This window comes from Phycodurus eques, chromosome 23 (genome assembly GCF_024500275.1).
Source record: "Phycodurus eques isolate BA_2022a chromosome 23, UOR_Pequ_1.1, whole genome shotgun sequence".
Classification (NCBI taxonomy): domain Eukaryota; kingdom Metazoa; phylum Chordata; class Actinopteri; order Syngnathiformes; family Syngnathidae; genus Phycodurus; species Phycodurus eques.
Genome location: NC_084547.1, coordinates 1,676,282 through 1,695,464, shown reverse-complemented (window position 1 = coordinate 1,695,464; position 19,183 = coordinate 1,676,282). Strand labels below are relative to the sequence as shown.

The 19,183-nt window shown below is 43.7% G+C and overlaps 3 protein-coding genes and 2 non-coding genes across 7 annotated transcripts; 2 read left to right on the top strand and 3 right to left on the bottom strand.

Annotated features, from left to right (window-relative positions):
• Positions 1-17: 17 nt before the first annotated feature.
• trnaa-cgc (transfer RNA alanine (anticodon CGC)) lies at positions 18-89 on the bottom strand. Its single transcript has one exon. It is a non-coding gene; the product is annotated as a tRNA-Ala (tRNA).
• Positions 44-1,912, bottom strand: si:ch211-119e14.1 (uncharacterized). Of its 2 annotated transcripts, XR_009767700.1 has the most exons (3): positions 1,811-1,912; positions 911-924; positions 630-719 (listed from the first exon to the last, which is right to left on the bottom strand). XR_009767700.1 is itself a non-coding variant. In XM_061669234.1 (2 exons), exon 2 carries the CDS (start codon positions 794-796, stop codon positions 296-298), a length of 501 nt encoding a protein of 166 aa, XP_061525218.1. In that variant the 5' UTR covers positions 797-798; positions 1,811-1,912; the 3' UTR covers positions 44-295. The 2 variants fall into 2 exon arrangements, 1 of the variants encoding a protein (XP_061525218.1); XM_061669234.1 differs by lacking the exon at positions 911-924 and having other exon boundaries at positions 44-798.
• A 684-nt stretch (positions 1,913-2,596) lies between these two features.
• Positions 2,597-7,249, bottom strand: coro1b (coronin, actin binding protein, 1B). Of its 2 annotated transcripts, none has more exons than XM_061669536.1 (12): positions 7,057-7,249; positions 6,865-6,974; positions 5,569-5,777; positions 5,377-5,499; positions 5,156-5,285; positions 4,736-4,917; positions 4,552-4,671; positions 4,163-4,267; positions 3,944-4,089; positions 3,810-3,867; positions 3,222-3,500; positions 2,597-3,116 (listed from the first exon to the last, which is right to left on the bottom strand). In XM_061669536.1, exons 3-12 carry the CDS (start codon positions 5,770-5,772, stop codon positions 2,994-2,996), a joined length of 1,470 nt encoding a protein of 489 aa, XP_061525520.1. In that variant the 5' UTR covers positions 5,773-5,777; positions 6,865-6,974; positions 7,057-7,249; the 3' UTR covers positions 2,597-2,993. The 2 variants fall into 2 exon arrangements, with proteins under 2 accessions (XP_061525520.1, XP_061525519.1); XM_061669535.1 differs by having other exon boundaries at positions 7,071-7,249.
• A 558-nt stretch (positions 7,250-7,807) lies between these two features.
• On the top strand, positions 7,808-7,896 carry trnar-ucu (transfer RNA arginine (anticodon UCU)). Its single transcript is given in 2 exon segments — positions 7,808-7,844; positions 7,861-7,896. It is a non-coding gene; the product is annotated as a tRNA-Arg (tRNA).
• Positions 7,897-8,059: 163 nt separating this feature from the next.
• LOC133397707 (oxysterol-binding protein 1-like) lies at positions 8,060-17,727 on the top strand. The gene is given in 17 exon segments (XM_061668940.1): positions 8,060-8,396; positions 8,627-8,800; positions 9,352-9,560; positions 10,440-10,611; positions 11,430-11,541; positions 12,732-12,918; positions 13,448-13,527; positions 13,529-13,566; positions 13,644-13,701; positions 14,403-14,567; positions 14,791-15,036; positions 15,301-15,421; positions 15,507-15,610; positions 16,379-16,474; positions 16,555-16,742; positions 16,943-17,178; positions 17,584-17,727. Coding segments are annotated over 16 exon segments (2,292 nt in total). The 5' UTR covers positions 8,060-8,396; positions 8,627-8,663; the 3' UTR covers position 17,727.
• Positions 17,728-19,183: the final 1,456 nt, after the last annotated feature.

Here is a 19,183-nt window from a genome sequence, read left to right as displayed (position 1 = left end):
AAATCTCTTAAAAAGAGTGGAGATGCCGGGGATTGAACCCGGGACCTCATACATGCGAAGCATGCGCTCTACCACTGAGCTACATCCCCATATGAAGTGATTGGCGTCATTGCATTTTTATTGAAGCACATTGGCGTTTATTTATTCAAGTGTACCCATCAATCACTCAATGTGAGGGCGTTAACTGAGTAAATATGGTGTATACGCTTCATGGGTTCTCCTGGAGAAACCTTCAACGTCTGGAGCTCATGTAGACATGTGGCGGAGGCGTTTATTGAAGATGGCATTTTTCAAACTACAAACTAGTATCTCTCTGAGGCTCTAGTGTTGTCTGTTTGGCATCCTCCTCAAACCACATGACACTCCCAGAGAGCTGATTTAAATTGACAAACACATCAGGCCCCCGTGATTCCTCTTCGGTCTCACTCTCCCTCCTTGCCTCGACCCCCGACCCCTGTGGACTGCCATCTTCACTGTCACTGGCCTGGCTCCCGCTGCTACATCTACTACTCCTCCTCCGCTCCTCATTTCCTCTCGGCTCCTCCTGAAAGTCCCGCATTTCTTCCCCGCCCTCGTTGGAATCGCCGCAGGGCCACAGTTGGACTCTTAGGCAGGTCTCCAGGACAGCCGTCGCCCTTCTCGCTCGGTCCCGGAGCCCCCCTTGCTTATAGACGACACGCCGGAAGGTGTATTCCCCGTTGGTCTCCCTGTTCAACTTCCTATAAAGGATGATGAACACAACGAGGCCCACGAAGATGACAAAGAGCAAGATGATATTCGTGGTGGAGCTAGCCATACCTGAAGCAAAGATGAAGGGCAATAGTCACAGCGTGAAGAGTTCTTAAAATGTGTTTCCATGACAAAGTACCTTATTTTTTCAACACAAATCTCAAAAAAGAAAAAAAAATACCTTCAATTCAGCCTCTGTGAGGGGGAAAAAAGACACAATGCTGAATTTATCTTCAAGCATCACATTTTATTGTAGTAGCTTAATCGTCGATTTCCATCGTTGCTTTCGATGCACTACTCCTCGTGAATGCGAAAATGGGCAAATTTGGCAAAACATGCATCCCCACTGCAAGCGCTGTCGCAAGCCGCCAAATGGTAGCGGTGGTATTTCGCCGCAAAGTTGGTTCCGGAAGTAAGATGCCTCGAAATTGCTCCAAAAAGTCAAACTCAATGGGATTAGCTTGTCAGAGCGACGGGAAATTTCTTAAACGCGTCAAGCTCAACGTGCTCCACGCGACACACGTCGTTTGCTTGAAAGTGATCAGCTTGAAATTGCACGCACGCAAGTTCAGTTCAAAATAGCATTTTGACATCGTCTACGCTGGAAATTTCACTGGAATTTTCCAATTTTACAATACTGAACATTCAAAATCACATCGGGTTTCGGGTTTTTTTTTTTTTTTTTTTTTTTTAAATCCACATTTAAATAGAATAAATACATCTACAACACAGTTTCCAGTTTCACACAGTATGTATGTACAGAGAAAGCGATATATAGGTCTGCATATGCACAGGAAGTGGGTAGACAACTAGCAGTTTTAGCTGGTTTCCTGAAGCAATGAATAGCAATTGAGCAGCGTCAAACAGCTTGCGTGGAAGCTATTTTAATTGTCCAAAAAAAAAAAATGTCTTTATAAAGACAAAAAAATATTGTTTATAGTAATCGAACAGCTAACCACCGCGTGGTACTAATGGCGGCAATACTGTAGTTACCGAAGCAGTTTAAAACACACGTTATAAAAATTATTAACAAAACAAATAATAATCTAAATATATGGCAAAAGAAAAACAAAAAACTTACCTACGTTGCGAACAAGTGATTTTAAAAAAATGTAAAGAGGCGCAGCGGACTTTTCGGGTGCAACGTGATAGTGAGGGGTGGCGGAAAAATGAATTGTTTTGAAGGAGGGATGAGGCAGAGAGAAAATACAGGCGATATTTATAGAAAGAGGAAGACATGTTCGAAATATGAGCAACTATTAAAAAGTGGTACTGCAGAGTAGATGGTAAAAATGAAAAATATGTCAAATATTCCGATTTTAGGTTAGAATTGGTCCAATACATATTACGCTAAATAAAAGAAAAATTGCCAGAAAATAAAGTGATATTACAAAGAAATGTTCTCGTAAAACATTTTATTCCCCAAGAATTAAGTCCAACTATTAAAAGTGTAGTCTTACCACATTTGAAACTAGATTATTTATAATATGTATTTGTAAAGTATCAAATATTTTTTTTATTTTAGAAAAGTTGCAAGAAAAAAACATGGCATTATAAGAGAATTAAGATGTATCTTTAAGCAGTTAGGTCCTATTGTTGCGTTGTAATTTTGCAAATAAGAATGTTATGACAAAGAATGAAGTTTGTGTGACATAAGATGTAATGTTGCAAGAAAAATGCCCTTTATTAGGATGTTTTTTTTTTATTGGTTCTTAATTTGTATTATTGTATTATATTGATTCCCCCCCTCCAAAATGACTTTATCGCCTTAGAAATATTTCAAGATGATCTCATAACACTACGCTCTTATTACAGCCCAAAAAGCAGACCAGAAAGCAGGTGCGTGAATACAAAGGACGATTTATTCCATTTGCTACAACCACATAGAAAGTGTTTGCGATCAGTGCATATAAAGGGGGGACTGTACAGTAGACTGAGTAACAAATACTTCAAAATCAAAATAAAAGCACAAAAAAAAAAACAACAACAACAATCTTAAATCAGCGATTACAAGAAAACCCCACGTAATATCGGTCACGTTCAACTGACACCAAGTTCTAAATTCACAAAACTCATCAGCTAGTTGGAATTTTCTCCCGTGAACCCCAAATCACAGAGTATCTGATCACGTAACGCGCTACATGGTAAAATTGAGGTCTTGGATATGATCACAGTTTAGCAGCGTTAAACTACCTGATTAAATAGCCCTAGAGGTTCGTCTATTGGTGAGTGAAATGCGCCGTGCTCGGGAGTGGGGGGGGGGCTCATACGTCGCCGTCCTCGATGCGAGCCAGCTGCCTCTCCAGCAGCTCGATGCGCTGGCTCTGAGCGAGCACCACGGCACGAAGCGCCTTCATCTCAGACAGCAGCTCGTTCAGAATCTCGTCCTGGGGGGGGGGGATTATAAATCATCTAGTTTTCATATACAATGCACACGGCTTCAGGAAATTGGTGGAGGTCTTTCAGAAACTGCACTACTTGACGCAATTCACCTCTCGCTTAGGCCTCTCCGTGTTGCCGCCCGTTTCCCTGGCGGCGGCACGTGGCTCCTCGTCCTCCGCCTCCTTGGGCGCCGCCGATCCCGAGTCCTGCGAGGCCAGCCTGGGCTTGCTCCTGACCGTGTCCCGGTGCTTGGATGGCGGCGCCGCGTAGCCTCCGCTCAGGGACACCAGTAGAGGCGGAGCGTCCTGGCCGGCAATCCATTCGTCGGCCAGGAGCGCGGGCTCTAAGCCGGCCGTGTCCGGGTAAAGGTCCCCTTGGAACAGATCGGACTGCGAGAGCCACAACACAAGTGACTTCGTCTTCCCTAACAGATACTGCACTTGAAATTTCACTCAGGAACAAGAAAATCACTGGAGGGCTACAAACAGTGATATTTGCTTGTATAGGAAATTAGTTGCTGAGCTTGAAATTTCTTATGCACATTCAAGAAATAGAAACTTGTAGGACCATAATGGACATCAATAATTCTGTTGTCTTTGATTTTTTTGCACTTGACTGTTGATTCATTTCAATGTTCTGTCCCGGCAGAACATTGAAATGTCGATTCGACCTTATTTACCATACAGCGCACCATTTACCTTCCTTGGTACGGTCATCGAAATGGGTTCCACCTTTCTTTCATGCAGTTTGTAGAACCTATGACCACGGAGAAACCACTTTTTAGACTTTGTCGTCATCCCGCTGACCAAATTCTTGGTTGCAGAATTCCTACCTGGCGATTTCACACTTGTTGACGTCCACCCCTCGCTTACTGAGGAACCCCGCCCCTCTCTGGGGCTCCTTGCTGCTGTACAAACTGAGGAAGTGAACATAGGGGGATTCGTCCGTCACCTCAAAATAGCGAATGGTGCAGTCTCCCTGGAAGCCAGATGACAAGCACGTTAAGCCACGGCCGGGTGGCAAATGCAAACGTGTGGCCGTATGTCGTCACCTTCCCCAACAGGTACACCATGTTTGTGTCGGGGTCGTAAAAGGGTAGAAGAACGCCGTTGCTTGTATCCATCTCCTGCTCCGCCATTGGCTCAGAGAGATCCTTCTGTAAAACCGCAAATTGACGGCTTTGAAATTTCATACATGTGCATTCAGGAACAAGACGAAGATGGATGTCAAGCATTTTTATTGTCTACGTTAGATACTGTATGTTTTGAATTTGTCATTGTATGACAAATACGGCTGCTGATCTTGAAATTTCAGATAAACGTATTTGGGGAAAATGAAAATTGCGAGAGTAAAATGGACCGGTGCTACAATGGACAGCAAGCATTTGGTCCTATATTTTTCTTTAAATTCACCGCTGATCTCAAACACGTGTGCTTGTACCGTATCCCATAGCGCCAGTTGTCTTTCACTCATCCGGCTGAAGCCTGTGGTCAGGATCTTCCCGTCGGAGAGGAACACCGCTCTCATGGGCCTGGTGCCTTCGTGGACCTTTTCTCTCACCTAGAAGCATGTGAGGGCGTCATGACGAGGCTTGAAGGCTTCAACGTGACCGTTGCGGGGGTACCTTGAGAACCACGCCCCTCCGCGGGTCAATCACGCGCAGGGCCTTGTCCTTGCACACGGTGCAGACGGCACTTCCGTTCTTGTTCCAGCTGACGCTGTAGATCAGGTCCGGGTGGGCGTCGGCCAGTTGGTACACAAGCTCCCCTGTACCCACGTTCCACACCAGAATCACATTGTCGCACCCTAGGGGGAGAACCATATGTCTGCTATGAGACCGTATTTCGTTACCAGCAGTGTTTATTTACTCATCTACAGCGATAACCAGCTGTCTGTCAGAGGTAAGGAGTTGAGTAGCTCATTGCCTCTGGGCATTTTTGCATTATCTCACGGTATTTTCATTTCTTCCTATAGAGGCCGGGAACTAATTTTCGACATTGTACTTAGTAACCGGGACAGCGAGTGCTCATAGGGTGTTTGTTACCTGCAGTTAAGAGGATGTTGAAAGCAGTCGGGTGCCACGCCAGGATGCCCACCCTTTTACTGTGCCCCTCCAGGGTGACCACGGCTTCGGTCATGGGCGCCGTCAAGCCCCCGTCGGGGATCTGCCACACCTGCACACACGAGAGGTGACAGACCACGTGGCGGCGCGGCGCCTCCGGAAAAATAAAGAAACGTGTTTAAAAGTGGATTAGGGAGACGGACCTTGACGGTGCAGTCCTCGGAGGCGCTGGCGATGATATTGTCGTCATGAGGAGACCACTGGATGTCCAACACGGGCGCAGCGTGGCCGCACACCATCGGGTACGACTGATCGATCCTGCCGCTCTGTTTTCAGGGACAACGTCAAAAGCACGCACCGTAAAACCGGCAAAAGTGGAAGAGACTCGCGGAAACCTTGCCGATGGGGACCACCAGGAAGGCCCCGCCGCCTCCCGCTTCGACGATGACGGCCATGAACTTGGGGTTGACGGCGCTCAGCGGGCTGTCCCACGTCACCCGCGACACCCGGACGTCGTCCAGGCAGTGTTCGGCTTTCCACGCCTGAGCGAATACGTGACGGAACTTGCTCTGCCGCACCACACCTCGCCGGAAAGACATTATGCCTGTCAAGAATAGGAGCTTCATGTGCTTTGGCATGGTCTCACGGTATGTATGACACATATATATATATATATATATATATTTTTTTTTTTTTCATATATTGTGACCAAGTGATCAATGATGTTTATTTGCCTGGCTGCAAAGAGCAGCAGACATCAGGAATTCATCAGCGCTCCGCCCCTCAAGGAGATTTTAACAAGGTCTCACGGTATCACCTGTGACACCACATTTCCTCATATAGTGATCAGGGCTTTTTATTCACTCAGCTGCAAAAAGGACCATATGTTTATCAGAGGATTATTAGTGCATAGCCTCTTACGGGCATTTTTGCATGGTCTCACAGTATCTACTATGATGTTATTTTTCTTCATACAGTGACCTTTATTCATGTAACCGCAAGGAGGACTTGAAGTCTGTCAGGAGTAAGGAGTTTATTAGCTCACTGTAGGGGGTATATTGCATGGTCTCACGGTATCTTCTTTTCGATCACATTTCCTCATATAGTGACCAGCTGCGTTTATTTACTCATGCAAAGATAACCAGCTGTGTATTAGGTGAAAATCTAGGGGACAACTTTCCAGGGTCTCACAGTACTAGATGTATATTACCGGCCGACAGTTAGCACTGACTTGTGCCCCTCATAGGGCTGCATTACTAGATGCATATTACATTTGGTGTTATACTAAATCCTGTTTATCTTCATTCCATTCATTATTACGTTGATTTCCCATGGTTCTAAACGCCCACTTCATGTGTAATATGCAATGTGCAATGGACAGCATGCAGCGGCAGACACAAAAAGGGGGGTTGGGCCGGTAACTGTACACCCCATTTGAAATCATAACAATAATGCTGACTGGAAGCACAGTAGGTCCCTATAGGGACTGCTATCCTCCTATTCAAATGAGGCCCACTGTGTGTGTTGGGCCTGTGCAACATTCCTTTTGGTTCTACACTACTGTCCTGGTGCAGGAATAACGGGGCTCGTCATTCCAATTGTCTGCTGGGCGGAAAAAAAAAAAAAAAAAAAAAAGGAGGTGCGCATGCGCGCGATAAAACGGTCAAATCCGAATGATGTTGTGCGCTTACCTGGTTTATTTTCGGGCGATTTAGCAAGAAACAGCGTGACAAAGAAACAGCAAGCCAATAATCCAACAGTAACTTAATCCACTCCCGAGTCCCGAAGTGGCGTTTACGACCTAGAAAACACACACAATATTGCATTTAATTAAAAAAATAATAAAAGAAATCTCTAAACCAGTGTTTGGAAGCGGCAATTACGCATGTTCGCTGACATGATCGAGAGTGTCGCCGCTGTGCTGTGACGAGTGAACGGCGCGGCTGGGGCCCCCGGAGGTGGATGAGGATGAGGATGATGACGATTACGACGACGTTGATGATCGTCCGGAATGCGCGTCGAATAATGGGAGGCAGTCAACTAGCTCCAGAACGGCCAGGCTAAACTAGCTTTAGTCACGTGACTCGCTTAAGCCACTCATATTGGTCCCTCGGACGACAAGTTCGACTCAACGACAATTCGCGTTTAGATTGGGCGATATTCAACTGAATCAAAATGATGATGAAAAATATTTAAATAGGAGGAGGTCTGAAAGTACATGCTACGCCATTTTACGCTTTTTGTAAACCAGGTCGCTGCACTGTTTTGCTTTTTTTTTTAAAAACTTCATATCCCACCATGCACCTCGAAGTGTGTTTTGCGCAATGAAGACGTTCAACCGCTAGAGGTCGGTGTTTGTCCGTAGTTACGTAACATTAAAATTTATATTTATAAAACTATAAATATAAATGTGTCTCAAATGGATGTATATTTCTATTTATAGTATTAGCATTTACTGAACTATTATTACTAGTATTAGTATTATACAATGATAATATTCTTTTCATGACACGCATAAAAATGGCGTCGTCATAAATGAGTTCCATCTGCAAACGTAAGCGCTGTTTGTTCGGATGTAATATATGTCATGTAATATAATCTTTATCTACGCAGTGGTCTGGTGTGCCAACAGGTGGCTCCGTGGCGCAATGGACAGCGCATTGGACTTCTAGATTATCAGTGTAGTAATTCAAAGGTTGTGGGTTCGAGTCCCACCGGAGTCGCTCTTTTTATGTCATTCTTGGTTGAGTGTCAAGATAAAGTCCACTCAACATTTAACGGAAAAATAGAGAGTTTCTTCTGTGGCAAAAGCTGTTCGCGCTAGATGTGTTACACGTAGCTGTTTTACGAGAGTCTCTGCGCATGCGCTTTGAGGTTGGTTCTACCCGAGCTGCAACTAGTGTGGCACCGGGTGGACCCACCTAGCACCATAGGCTAGATAGAAGTAGCTAGGTCTAGTTGTGCGCAGCTGTACAACGGACACTATTCACACGCTTTTTGAGAAATGATTCATCCACTCAACGGCGGCATTTCAGTCTGTAGCACCGCCTGCTGCTTTTTGCACGTTTTTCGCCGCGTTTTGTCCCCCATTGTCGACGTTAGCGTGCTGGTCAGTTAGCCTCGGTGAGCTAAGTAGCCAGCTTTACCTACTGTTCTAGGTGTCAAAATTTGCAGTGACTTCATTGGGTTGCTTGAGCAACTAACAGCTTTGGGACACGTCAAGGTAAACATGTTATTATTAGTTATCTTTTTTTTTTTGTCATTTTGGTTCGTGGCATAATACGGACGGGACAATAAATAATGTGTTATTTGCAATGCAACGCGTTGAACTTTGACCTGTCAGGCCACACACCACCAGGAGTAGATAATGTGCCCGAGCTCATCACATTTGGAGTGTCTCAAACTCTGGTTGTTTATTTTATCTAACTACCCGCCACTTGTCCCTGTCTGTAGGGTTCTACACATTGGTGTGTGGGTTCCGGTGGGTGTCATGTCCGAGCCCAAGACAGCCACTCCAACCCCTGCTGGAGACACATACAAGGGATGGGTGTTCAAGTGGACGAATTACATCAAGGGTTATCAGCGGCGCTGGTTCGTCTTGAGCAATGGCTTGTTGTCCTACTACAGGTATGACAATGCCCAGAAAAGAAAAAAAAAAAAAAGAGAGATGGTCAGCCGGCTGTTTCCACCCCAGTTTCATTTTTCAAATGTTTGTGTTTGAGGTGCAGCAATGGATCGATTAATCGACAAGTCATCGATTGTCAAATTAATTGACAAATATTTTGACAATCAATTAATCGTTGAGATTAATTTTAGCCTCTCCACAGTAGATACATATTCTCCAATTGTATGACTTTCATGGCTATGCATTTATTTTAATTTTTCTGGAATATTTATTTGTATTCCTATTATTTTTGTTTTCCCTTCTGACTTACAAGTGGTAATGAGCCACACAATCATACATGTTTTTATTGTATAAGTTTATGTATTATTTGTAATACATTTTTTATTGTTAAATGTATGACTTGTTTGATGAATTTCAGGACCACATTAATATTTTAATAATGTGTACATATTTTGACTTCCAGGATCTACATAATTATTTAAATTTTGACTTTGTTTTTTGAATGAGCCATAATTAAAAAAAAACATTTCCGCCTCTTGTCTTGACTTTTCAGGACTCAGGCGGAAATGGGGCACACGTGCCGCGGCACCATCAATCTGGCGACGGCGACCATCACGGTGGACGACGCGTGCAACTTCGTCATCTCTAACGGCGGCGCGCAGACGTACCACCTGAAGGCCAGCTGCGAGGTGGAGCGACAGCGCTGGATCACCGCGCTGGAGCTGGCCAAGGCCAAAGCGGCACGACTTCAGCCCGAGTCGGGTAAAAGACACAGAGACGCAAACCAAAACACTGGCGGTAATGGAAAAGTTTTTCCATTGTCGAGCGAATTGATTTAAAGTAACAATTTTCACTGTCATACATTGATATTTTTTTACCCTGGAGTTATGACTTTATTCTCGTAACATTACTTTTTTTTGGTAAAAGATTATTGTATTATTATATATTATATTTGCCTCCTAGAATTACGACTACTGTCATGACATTTTCATGTTATGACTCTTGTAATGTCACTGGTTATCTTGTTGAATTGAGTGTTTTATAACATTTCATTGCAATAGAACTTTATTCTCATAACATCACAAGGTTTTTCTTTTATTTGGGACTTTTTACATCATTGTTAATGACTACTGCATTCTCGTAATATCACGGTTTACCTCATAAAATTGCTAATTTTAAGTCTTGCATTCTATCATTCAGTCACAAAACTACAATGTGATTCAAAACATTACTGGGTTTTTATCGTAATTTTGAAATGCTTCTTTTTAACTGTTTACATAGAGTATTTCTCTTGGAAAAGTATCACTTTAGTCTTGCATTACAATATTTCATTGTAAAACTAGGACTATCCACGTAGTATCCCAAGGTTTTTATTGCAATTGCAACTATTTACGTACAAGAACTTTTTACCAAAACATTCGGAAAATTCCGACTATGGGAATGACATTGGATCGATCTTTCTCTTTAGTCCAACTGTTCTTGGAAAATTACTCCTGTTGAATCTAGTAATATTACAACTTTAGTGGAAAAAAGTATCCAAAAATTACTACTTTAGTCTCTCTTTTTACACCTTTTAAGAATACATCAACAGCCATATAGGAGGAAATTGAACGGATTTGTTCGTGCCCTCATTGTGAACAGATGACTCAGGTGACGACTTCTCCCAGTCCCCCCCGACCGCACCCTCCGGCAAAGGCGGCGGCGGCCCGCAGAATTCCGAAGTCCAGTCGGCGCTCCGGACCCTGGGCAGCAAGGTGGAGGATCTGAGCACGTGCAACGATCTCATCTCCAAGCACGGCTCCGCTCTCCAGAGGTCGGTCCATCTTCAGCAATACAATCCCTGTATCATTTGTTTATTCATTTTCAATCAGCAATTTAAAATAACAAAAATAAAATGAAATGTGACTAATACACAAACACAAAAATGGAAGGAGAAAAAAAGGCCAGATTTTTCATCGCTTGATCTTATAAATTGAAAAACGGGCCGCAGTATTGAGTTTCGTAAACTGGTTGTGTTAAGGCGCCGTGGAAGTTTGATAATGAGCTTTAGTAAAGCTATGTGTGAATTTAATTCAAGGTTTTAACTTTTTTTTTTACTCCTTTTTATGTAGCTTGCCTGTAATGTCAAGCATCTTTGAGAACTTTTTGAAGAGCTATATAAATGAAAGTGATCCGAAATTTAGAAAGTAGCCGTCTCTTGGCCGACTTTTTGTCTCGAGTTACGAGCAAAATCTGAGTTATGAGTGCTGAATGGTGGCAGCAAACCTCACAACAAGCAGCAGCTCGTGAGCAATTCTTCAAAAATAAGGCTAAGTGTTTCAAGGTGTTTTTTTTTCCACTCCCAGTTTAAACTAAAAATAAAACAGAATTACACGTGGTGTGTATTGAACCAAATGCTAACATACAATGCAAGGTGCCATAGACGGGCTTATAAAACCAGCGTTAATGTTGCGTAATATTTTTGGTCCGAGCTTACAATTGTGATATTTAAAAAAAAAAAAAATACACAACAATTGTCACTTTTTAGATTTGTGTGTTTTTATTATTATTTTTTTTTTTAATTATTTTTATTTTTTATGATTGCCAATTGACAAGGGCGAGAATGTATGACACCTGCCAACTGTGCTGCAGGTCTTTGTCGGAGCTGGACAGTTTGCGTCTGACGGGAGAGGCGGGAGATAAAATTCGTCAGGTGACGGAGAGAGCCACGCTGTTCCGCATCACCTCCAACGCAATGATCAATGTCAGTGCACACTTGACACTTCCCCACAACATTATGTACCTGTAGTTTTACCCCAAAAATAATGCTACGTTCACACCGGACGGAGTTTGATTGCGGGGAGTTTTTTTTCATTTTTTATTTTTCGTCTTGCTTTCCCCCTTCATAGTTCTTCTCACTGTGAGTAGTATGTGTCATATAGATCCGGGTGCCCACAACCCGCGACAGTCATCTTGCCCTCCATTGTATTCCATTCAACAACTTCAGGATACTGTTTGCGACGACGTATATTTTCACGACGATTAGCTCTCGCGATGTGATTTCTGGCTTGAAGTTCACATTTCCCAACGCGAGTGAATGGGTGAAAAAGTGAATTTTTGTGCGCACCCGCATCACGTCAAACGCGTCATACGTAGCTTGGCACGGGTTCGCGCCTATTCACGTGTTTGCTTGGACATGAAATGTAATCGGGTTGCGTGAGTGGTTCAATTTGTGTCCTGTGTGAACGCAGCATAACACTTTATTCTTTTAAAGCCACTATCATTAATACAATAATAATGAATGATAATTCAATAGTAACTTTTATCTCACAAAGTTACGACTTAGTTTTCGTGACATTACCAAGTTTTTAATGGTGAAAGATTGCAGTAAAAATAGAAACCACTCGTGGTCTTTTTCCCTTGTAAAATCACGATATTGTGATTTATTTTATTTTATTTATTTTTTTTGGGCGGGTAAAATTATTATGAATATATTCTTGTGACGTTAAGACCTTTTACCTTGTAAAATGATGACCTATTTTAAAAAATGTGGTAATATTCTGACATTTTTTGTTGTTGTAATTACTACTTAATTCTCATAGTGTGTATGCATATATATATATATATATATATATATATGGAGCTCTTAAAGTTTCAATACTATTCCTATAAAACTTTTTATTGCATAAAATGAAGACCTCAAACTCTAAAATGACAATTTTAGTCTTATACATAATTACATTTAATGTGTGTAATATAACATTGTCCCAAACATTAAATCTTAAAGTTTTTTTTCATATTTACATTGCAGTTGTTGTAATATTACTTACTTTTTTTTCCTGAAATTAAATTGCTCCTTTTTTCTCAAGCATTACAAAGCAACGACACGACAAGTTCCTTTCTTGTCATTCCGTTTTATTTATTTATTTTTTTTGTCCCAATTGAACTTTGAAGGCGTGTAGAGACTTCCTGGCGCTGGCGCAGGCGCACAGCAAACGTTGGCAGAAGGCGCTGCAGGCGGAGCGGGAGCAGCGGGTGCGACTGGAGGAGACTCTGGAGCAGCTGGCCAAGCAGCACAACCACCTGGAGCGAGCCTTCCGCGGGGCCGCCGCGCAGGCCAACGCCACCGCCGACAATAAGAGTAACGAGTCACAGCAGCCCCTGACAAATTAGCACTTCCTTCACATAGCATCGCCACTTTTATTCTCACGCCATATTATGAGGTTATTCTCGTAATTTCAAGTTTGTTCTTATAATATTTGGTTATATAAATAAAGCTTCACTCATAAAAGATTTAGACTTTATTTTTATCGAATAAAATGAAATGTTTTTATCCCGTAAAATTACGACTGTTCTCGTAGTTCTACTTTAGTCTTGCAGCATTAGAATTTATTGCGCAAAATTACATCTGTTTATTTCAACTATATTTTCATAAAATGACCACTTTATTGGTATATACCCTATAACGATGAATGAGTTGATGACGTTCTTGGTTTTAAAGTTACAACTTTATTATCACATTGGAATATGTGTTTGACTTTTCAATTACTGTACAACTACGTATAGTCACTTTGTCCCCACAATCCCCTCAAATAAATAAGACTTGATTCTCTCTATATTATGATATTTGATTTCATATTTGTTTTCCTTTTTATCATGGGATTGGGTAGGCGCCGTGGGAGCGGCAAAGGGCGAGGCCAGCGACGAGGATGACGACAACGAGTTCTTTGACGCCGTGGAAGAAGCAGCCCGAGTTCATCACCGTTCCCGCGGACCCTCACTTCCACAAGTAACTTCCGCACCACGGAACCTTCCTTTTGTTGTTGTTGTCAATATTAACGTGAAAATTGCCATCTTTTCTTCCAGGAGGTCGAGCAGTAACGCCAGCGGATTCAATAGTGAAATGTGTTCAGATGATCAGTCGGTAGGTGACTCGGAAGGCTGCGGCGCACCGAGCGACGCGGCAGAACCCGACCGGACTGTCGCGCGACTGTTTTCATGAGTCGCCGATCGGTCGGCCACTGGTTTTTGCTGCCATTCAAAATTTGAAACGCCGTCGCAGGTTACAGTCAATCAAAATGCACAAAAGACAATGAAAATGACTTAATGACAAAAGCTTTCACTCGCGCGAAAAATACATTTGCGGGTTGTAAGCGAGCGAGAGACAGAGCGGCCGCTGCACTGCTGAGCCATGTGAATATAGTATGTAATTATAAAGTATCAAATAGTTTGTTTTCCATCAATAATTAACTATATTCAAATTTCTAATGTGCCTGTGGATGAAAAAGTGATGCTTGTGGCCAAAATGTACATGCGCGGTACATAGCGGGCTGGTTCTTTTTTTTCCTTGTCCCCACTTTTTAGCAACCCGTTTCTTCCTTAACTATTATTACTACTATTTACTCCTCTTAACTGTAATAGTAAATGTTACCATCTTACTATATTACCTTCTTCTCTCGTAGCATTACAACTTTATTGTTGTGACATTACAAGGTTCCCCTTTCACTTCAGTTTCAAAATATTCAAAAAGAAAATGTTTCTGGTAACATTAATAGGTTTTAACTTTGTCATTTGTGTTTTTTTTCTTTCATGTTTGCAACATCGCGCCACGCGCTGCCTTTCCAGCTGAACGAGGAGCCTCTGGCCATGAGCCAGGAGTCGCCCTCGCAGGAGTTGTTGCCGCTGAAGAAGAGGCGCACGCGCATCCCAGACAAGCCCAACTACTCCCTCAACCTGTGGAGCATCATGAAAAACTGCATCGGCAAGGAGCTCTCTAAGATTCCCATGCCCGTGAGTGTCCACAGGATCTATACGTGTGTATATATACGTATATGTTACAGAATTTGCTCACTATTTTTCTCCAGCTGCTGTGACTTACTTGGGTGACATACCTCATACGTGTAGGCAATTAGGGATTTTGTATACAATCTTCTCTAGTATCTTTATAGTTATACTTTTTATTTTTTGAAATGTATGACTTTCTTCTCATAGTCTGGTCTTTTCATCCCCCTAGGTGAACTTCAACGAGCCCATTTCTATGCTGCAGCGTCTGTCCGAGGACCTGGAGTACCACGACTTGCTGGACAAGGCGACCAAGTGCCACAGCTCGCTGGAGCAGATGTGCTACGTGGCCGCCTTCTCCGTGTCCTCCTACTCCACCACCGTCCACCGCACGGGCAAGCCCTTCAACCCGCTGCTGGGCGAGACGTACGAGCTGGACCGCCGGCGGGAGAGCGGCTACCGCTCCCTCTGCGAGCAGGTGAGGGTGCCCTTTTGGGACCCTGACAGAGACTACAAAAAAGCAGAAATGGACCAATACATTTGGTCCATTTCCAATTGGAATTGGAATTGTTATTGAAACAGTTCTCTTTTATCTATCATTCGGTTTGCATTTTGCCATCTGACAATTGATCAACACGTACCACTGTATACTCGTGAAGCAGGCAATGCTAAACAGCAAAGCTTCAGAGTTTTCACCGATTTGCTGCTGCTAATATGCTCGGCAATTGCGGCTCATCCCCAGGTCAGTCACCACCCGCCGGCCGCGGCCCATCACGCCATCTCCGATCGAGGCTGGACTCTAAGGCAGGAAATCACCGTCGCGAGCAAATTTCGGGGAAAATATCTCTCCATCATGCCGTTAGGTAAGGACGCTTCACAACACACAGCAAAGCGGTGACTCCTTCCTGTGTCGAAAACCTTCACTGGGATGGTCCCCTTCCCCCGCAGGCACCATTCACGCCATCTTTGAGAAGGGCAACAATCACTACACGTGGAAGAAAGTGACCACCACAGTGCACAACATCATAGTTGGGAAACTCTGGATTGACCAGGTGAGATTCAAATTCTTGGACAATGCACCCCCTTCAACATCCTAAAATGGCGCACCCCTGCTCCCCCTTTCATACCGTCAAAAGCAGTTTGTTCCAGACGCACCTGTGATAGGTGAAAGGCCAATTTTTTTTGTCCGCGTTCAAATATATTTGCGATGTCTGTCTTAGTGTATTTTAATGAGTTGACATCGGTCTAAAGCATGTGGTCGGGCATTTTAAAGTTTAAACAATGAATCATTTTTTGTATTTATTCTCTATTGTAGATTTTCACCTTTGGGTCGGGACCGTAACTCCTGCGATGAACCGGGATAACCGCATACCAGACCAGTAGTTCTCATACATTTTACCACACATACCACCAAAAAAACCCCCCCAAAAAATACTCTGTTATCGAAGTACGACCTTAATGACAAAAATGAAAATATAGTAGCGTAGTGCGCCCAAATGTTCATCAAAAATAAGGTTTTATTCCTTTATATTATTGTAAGTCATCGTTGCACAGTTTGAACTTTAAATTCGGTGAATCTTTTGCGTGCCACACGTTGATGATCACTAAGCTAGACTATCCTAATACTAAACCAGACCACGAGCTGGTTCAATGACCTCCGGCAAACACAAATTCTTGTTCTGATTGCCGTTTGGTATACTCAATCAGTTTGGTTGGTTAGTTACCACGATTACGCAAAGAATCCATCACCGATTTCCTGTTTGAATGTTGGTGCCTTTCTGGGTCGCGGCGATAATTTCGAATGTGCTCTCTAATCGCAGTCGGGAGAGATCGACGTGGTGAACCACACCACCGGAGACCGCTGCCATTTGAAGTTTGCGCCTTACAGTTACTTTTCCAGAGACGTGGCTCGAAAGGTGAGAGGTCCTTCGTTTACTCCTTTTGCGGAATCCGACCACGAGGGCCGATGTCGGTCTCCCGTCAACACCCTCCTCAGGTGACCGGCGTGGTGATGGACAAGGAAGGCAAGGCCCACTACGTGTTGTCGGGCACGTGGGATGAGAAGATGGAGTTTTCCCGAGTGATGCAAAGCACCCGCGGCGGGGAGAACGGCTCCGAGGGCAAACAAAAGACAGTCTACCAAACGCTGAAAGCCAGAGAGGTGTGGCGGAAGAACCCTTTGCCGTAAGTGTGTGGAAATATCAGGTGCATCCCGCCATGAATCAAAGCATGTTAGAGCAAAGGCAACTATTAAGGCCGTGCCGCGAGTCGCAAAAACCGGTGATTAATTGACACCTCTCCCCCCATATCACGAGCAACAAAAATTCCGTTTCACTCTTTCCCTCAAGTAACGTGGACTATTTGTCATCTCTGCTGGTCCACAGTGAAAGCGCGGACACCATGTACTACTTCACCGCCTTGGCGCTCACGCTAAACGAGCCCGAGGAGCCCGTGGCGCCCACAGACAGCCGGCGCCGACCCGACCAGCGGCTCATGGAGGACGGTCGCTGGGACGAGGCCAACAGCGAGAAGCAGCGGCTGGAAGAGAAGCAGCGCATCGCCCGGCGCGAACGCGAGCGCGAGGCTCTCAGCCAGCGCACCTCCAGCCACTCCGATGAAGGTGAGACCCAGTTCCATCCAACGCGCTTCACTTCCTCTCCGATCGGCATAGGGCGGTCCTTCTGGGATTTATCCTCATTTTTGGCCATTTCCGGGCGTCCTTTAACAAAAATGAACAAACTCTCGAAAGTTTGTCCAATTGCTACTTTGAAGCTCATGCAGTATACTAGACCAGCCACCACTCCAGGCCCCTCCTCTTAAAGGCGCCCTGGCTCAAAGTGTGTGAAACTGAAAGAAAAATCCATGTTCCGATTCTCTTTTTCAAAAGCTGTCGATGAGGATTCTCTTACTGATCCGTCACTGAAAAGCAAGTATTCCATCCTCTCTTGTCGTCTTCCTGCGCTCACCTCTGTCCCAGCGGGGGTTTGTGTCTCCTCCTCTGACGCCGACTGTTCGCTCTCCCTAGGCGCACCTCACGACCTCTACAAGGCACTTTGGTTCGAGCGCTGCCAGGACCGGATCACAGGTGAGCAGGTCCACATCTATAAGGGCGGCTACTGGGAAGCCAAGGAGCGCGGCTGCTGGGAGGGCTGCCCAGACATATTTTGACCATCCCCTCAATCATCTAAAGAAACAGGGGGGTGGGGGAGGGGGGGGAGCTCCCTTTAGCTTCTCTGTTCTAAGAGACCTCAAGGACGGTGGTGGGCCCACAAGCTTGTCGTGAGTTGTCGTGTCTCTCAATTCTGTGCGATCAATCGGTGGCCTTCTTGAAGTTTATCTGATTATTTGTGTCTTAACGTGACGTTGCTTGCTGTGCGGCTGTGTGTGTGTGTGTGTGAGGGGTGAGTGTGCTGGCGTGTGGGGGAGGGGGGATTCTCTATTTCAACTGTGATAGAATAGTGTGTGACATCTCTCCTCCTCGCCTTAGACAACCTATGCTCACTTGTCAGAAAATTGCGTGAGTGGCCTGGGCACTCAGGTTTTAATATGGTTGGAAGTAAAAGGAGGCCCAAGTGATTTTTCTTTTCTGTTTTAAAAGAGAAACACTTGTTTGATGGTGTGAAGAATAGACACGAAGTAAATGCAGTGCTGATTAAAAAAGAAAAAAGAAAAAAATATATATAAATATATATATATATATATATATATGCAAGCACATTTTGACACCAAAAAAGTGTTGTCTTTTTTTTCTTGTTGTTTGTAAGTGTACTTAATTAAGACAAAGAATCTAAAAGCATCTGATTTTATAAATGTATAATAATGTATGGAGAACGGTGAGGCATTTTTCTGTTGTTTCATGTCACCAAAAAGGGAGATTCTGTGCTCGACCCAGAGCGAAGACATAACATTGTGAGCGATTTTGTATCCAAGGTGAGGAAATCTTTAATAAACGCTGTAATGTTAAACAACTAGCTTTTTGGTTACCTTTCTTTTTGATATGCATGACATATGTTGAAAAATGTTTCACCATTTCCCCCTCACCCCATTCAAAACAGACAACAAAATGTCTCTCGTTTACTGCTTTCTGCCTTGCTGTTGAAATAATGTCTGATGCCCAACTTTGTCTTAAACATCTCAACTCTCGCTATATATAAAAAATTCTTTTTAAAAAAAAAAACCCACCCCGGCCAATATTTGTTACCACTTATGTATTATTAATACCAAATGTTCACATTTCATCAGTTCAGTATAATAATTATCTAGCAGCCTTGTGATTTTTTTTATTTTTATTTTTTTCTTATTTTGCTATCATTCTGGGAAAAATGCAATGAAAAATGTCAAATCCTTAACTATCTCCTGTGGCACTTTTTATACTTTGTCCTCTCCCCACCATCTGCAGTTGATTAAATAAAAGCCCCCTCCCGGCTACTATTATTTACCAGACGCATGATGTCATACTCCACTGATCTCAAGGGTGACTCATCAAGTCTTCCCCGCTCTCTTGTCCGATACCGTCCCGGGACACACCCTGCCTGCGATGCAGTGCAGTGCGTGCAAAAGCGAGAGTGCTGACTCGGGGAAAGCGGCGTGAAAGGCCCGGGAGAGGGTGCAAGAGGGTAAACGAG

Coding starts and splice junctions, on each gene's coding strand:
- si:ch211-119e14.1 (XM_061669234.1), bottom strand. CDS start 796: ATGGCTAGCTCCACCACGAATATCATCTTGCTCTTTGTCATCTTCGTG.
- coro1b (XM_061669536.1), bottom strand. CDS start 5,772: ATGTCTTTCCGGCGAGGTGTGGTGCGGCAGAGCAAGTTCCGTCACGTA. Junction 5,286..5,376: donor CCGAGGACTGCACCGTCAAG/GTCCGTCTCCCT, acceptor TCGTGTGTGCAG/GTGTGGCAGATCCCCGACGG. Junction 3,501..3,809: donor CGATGACCGTACCAAGGAAG/GTAAATGGTGCG, acceptor TGGCTCTCGCAG/TCCGATCTGTTCCAAGGGGA.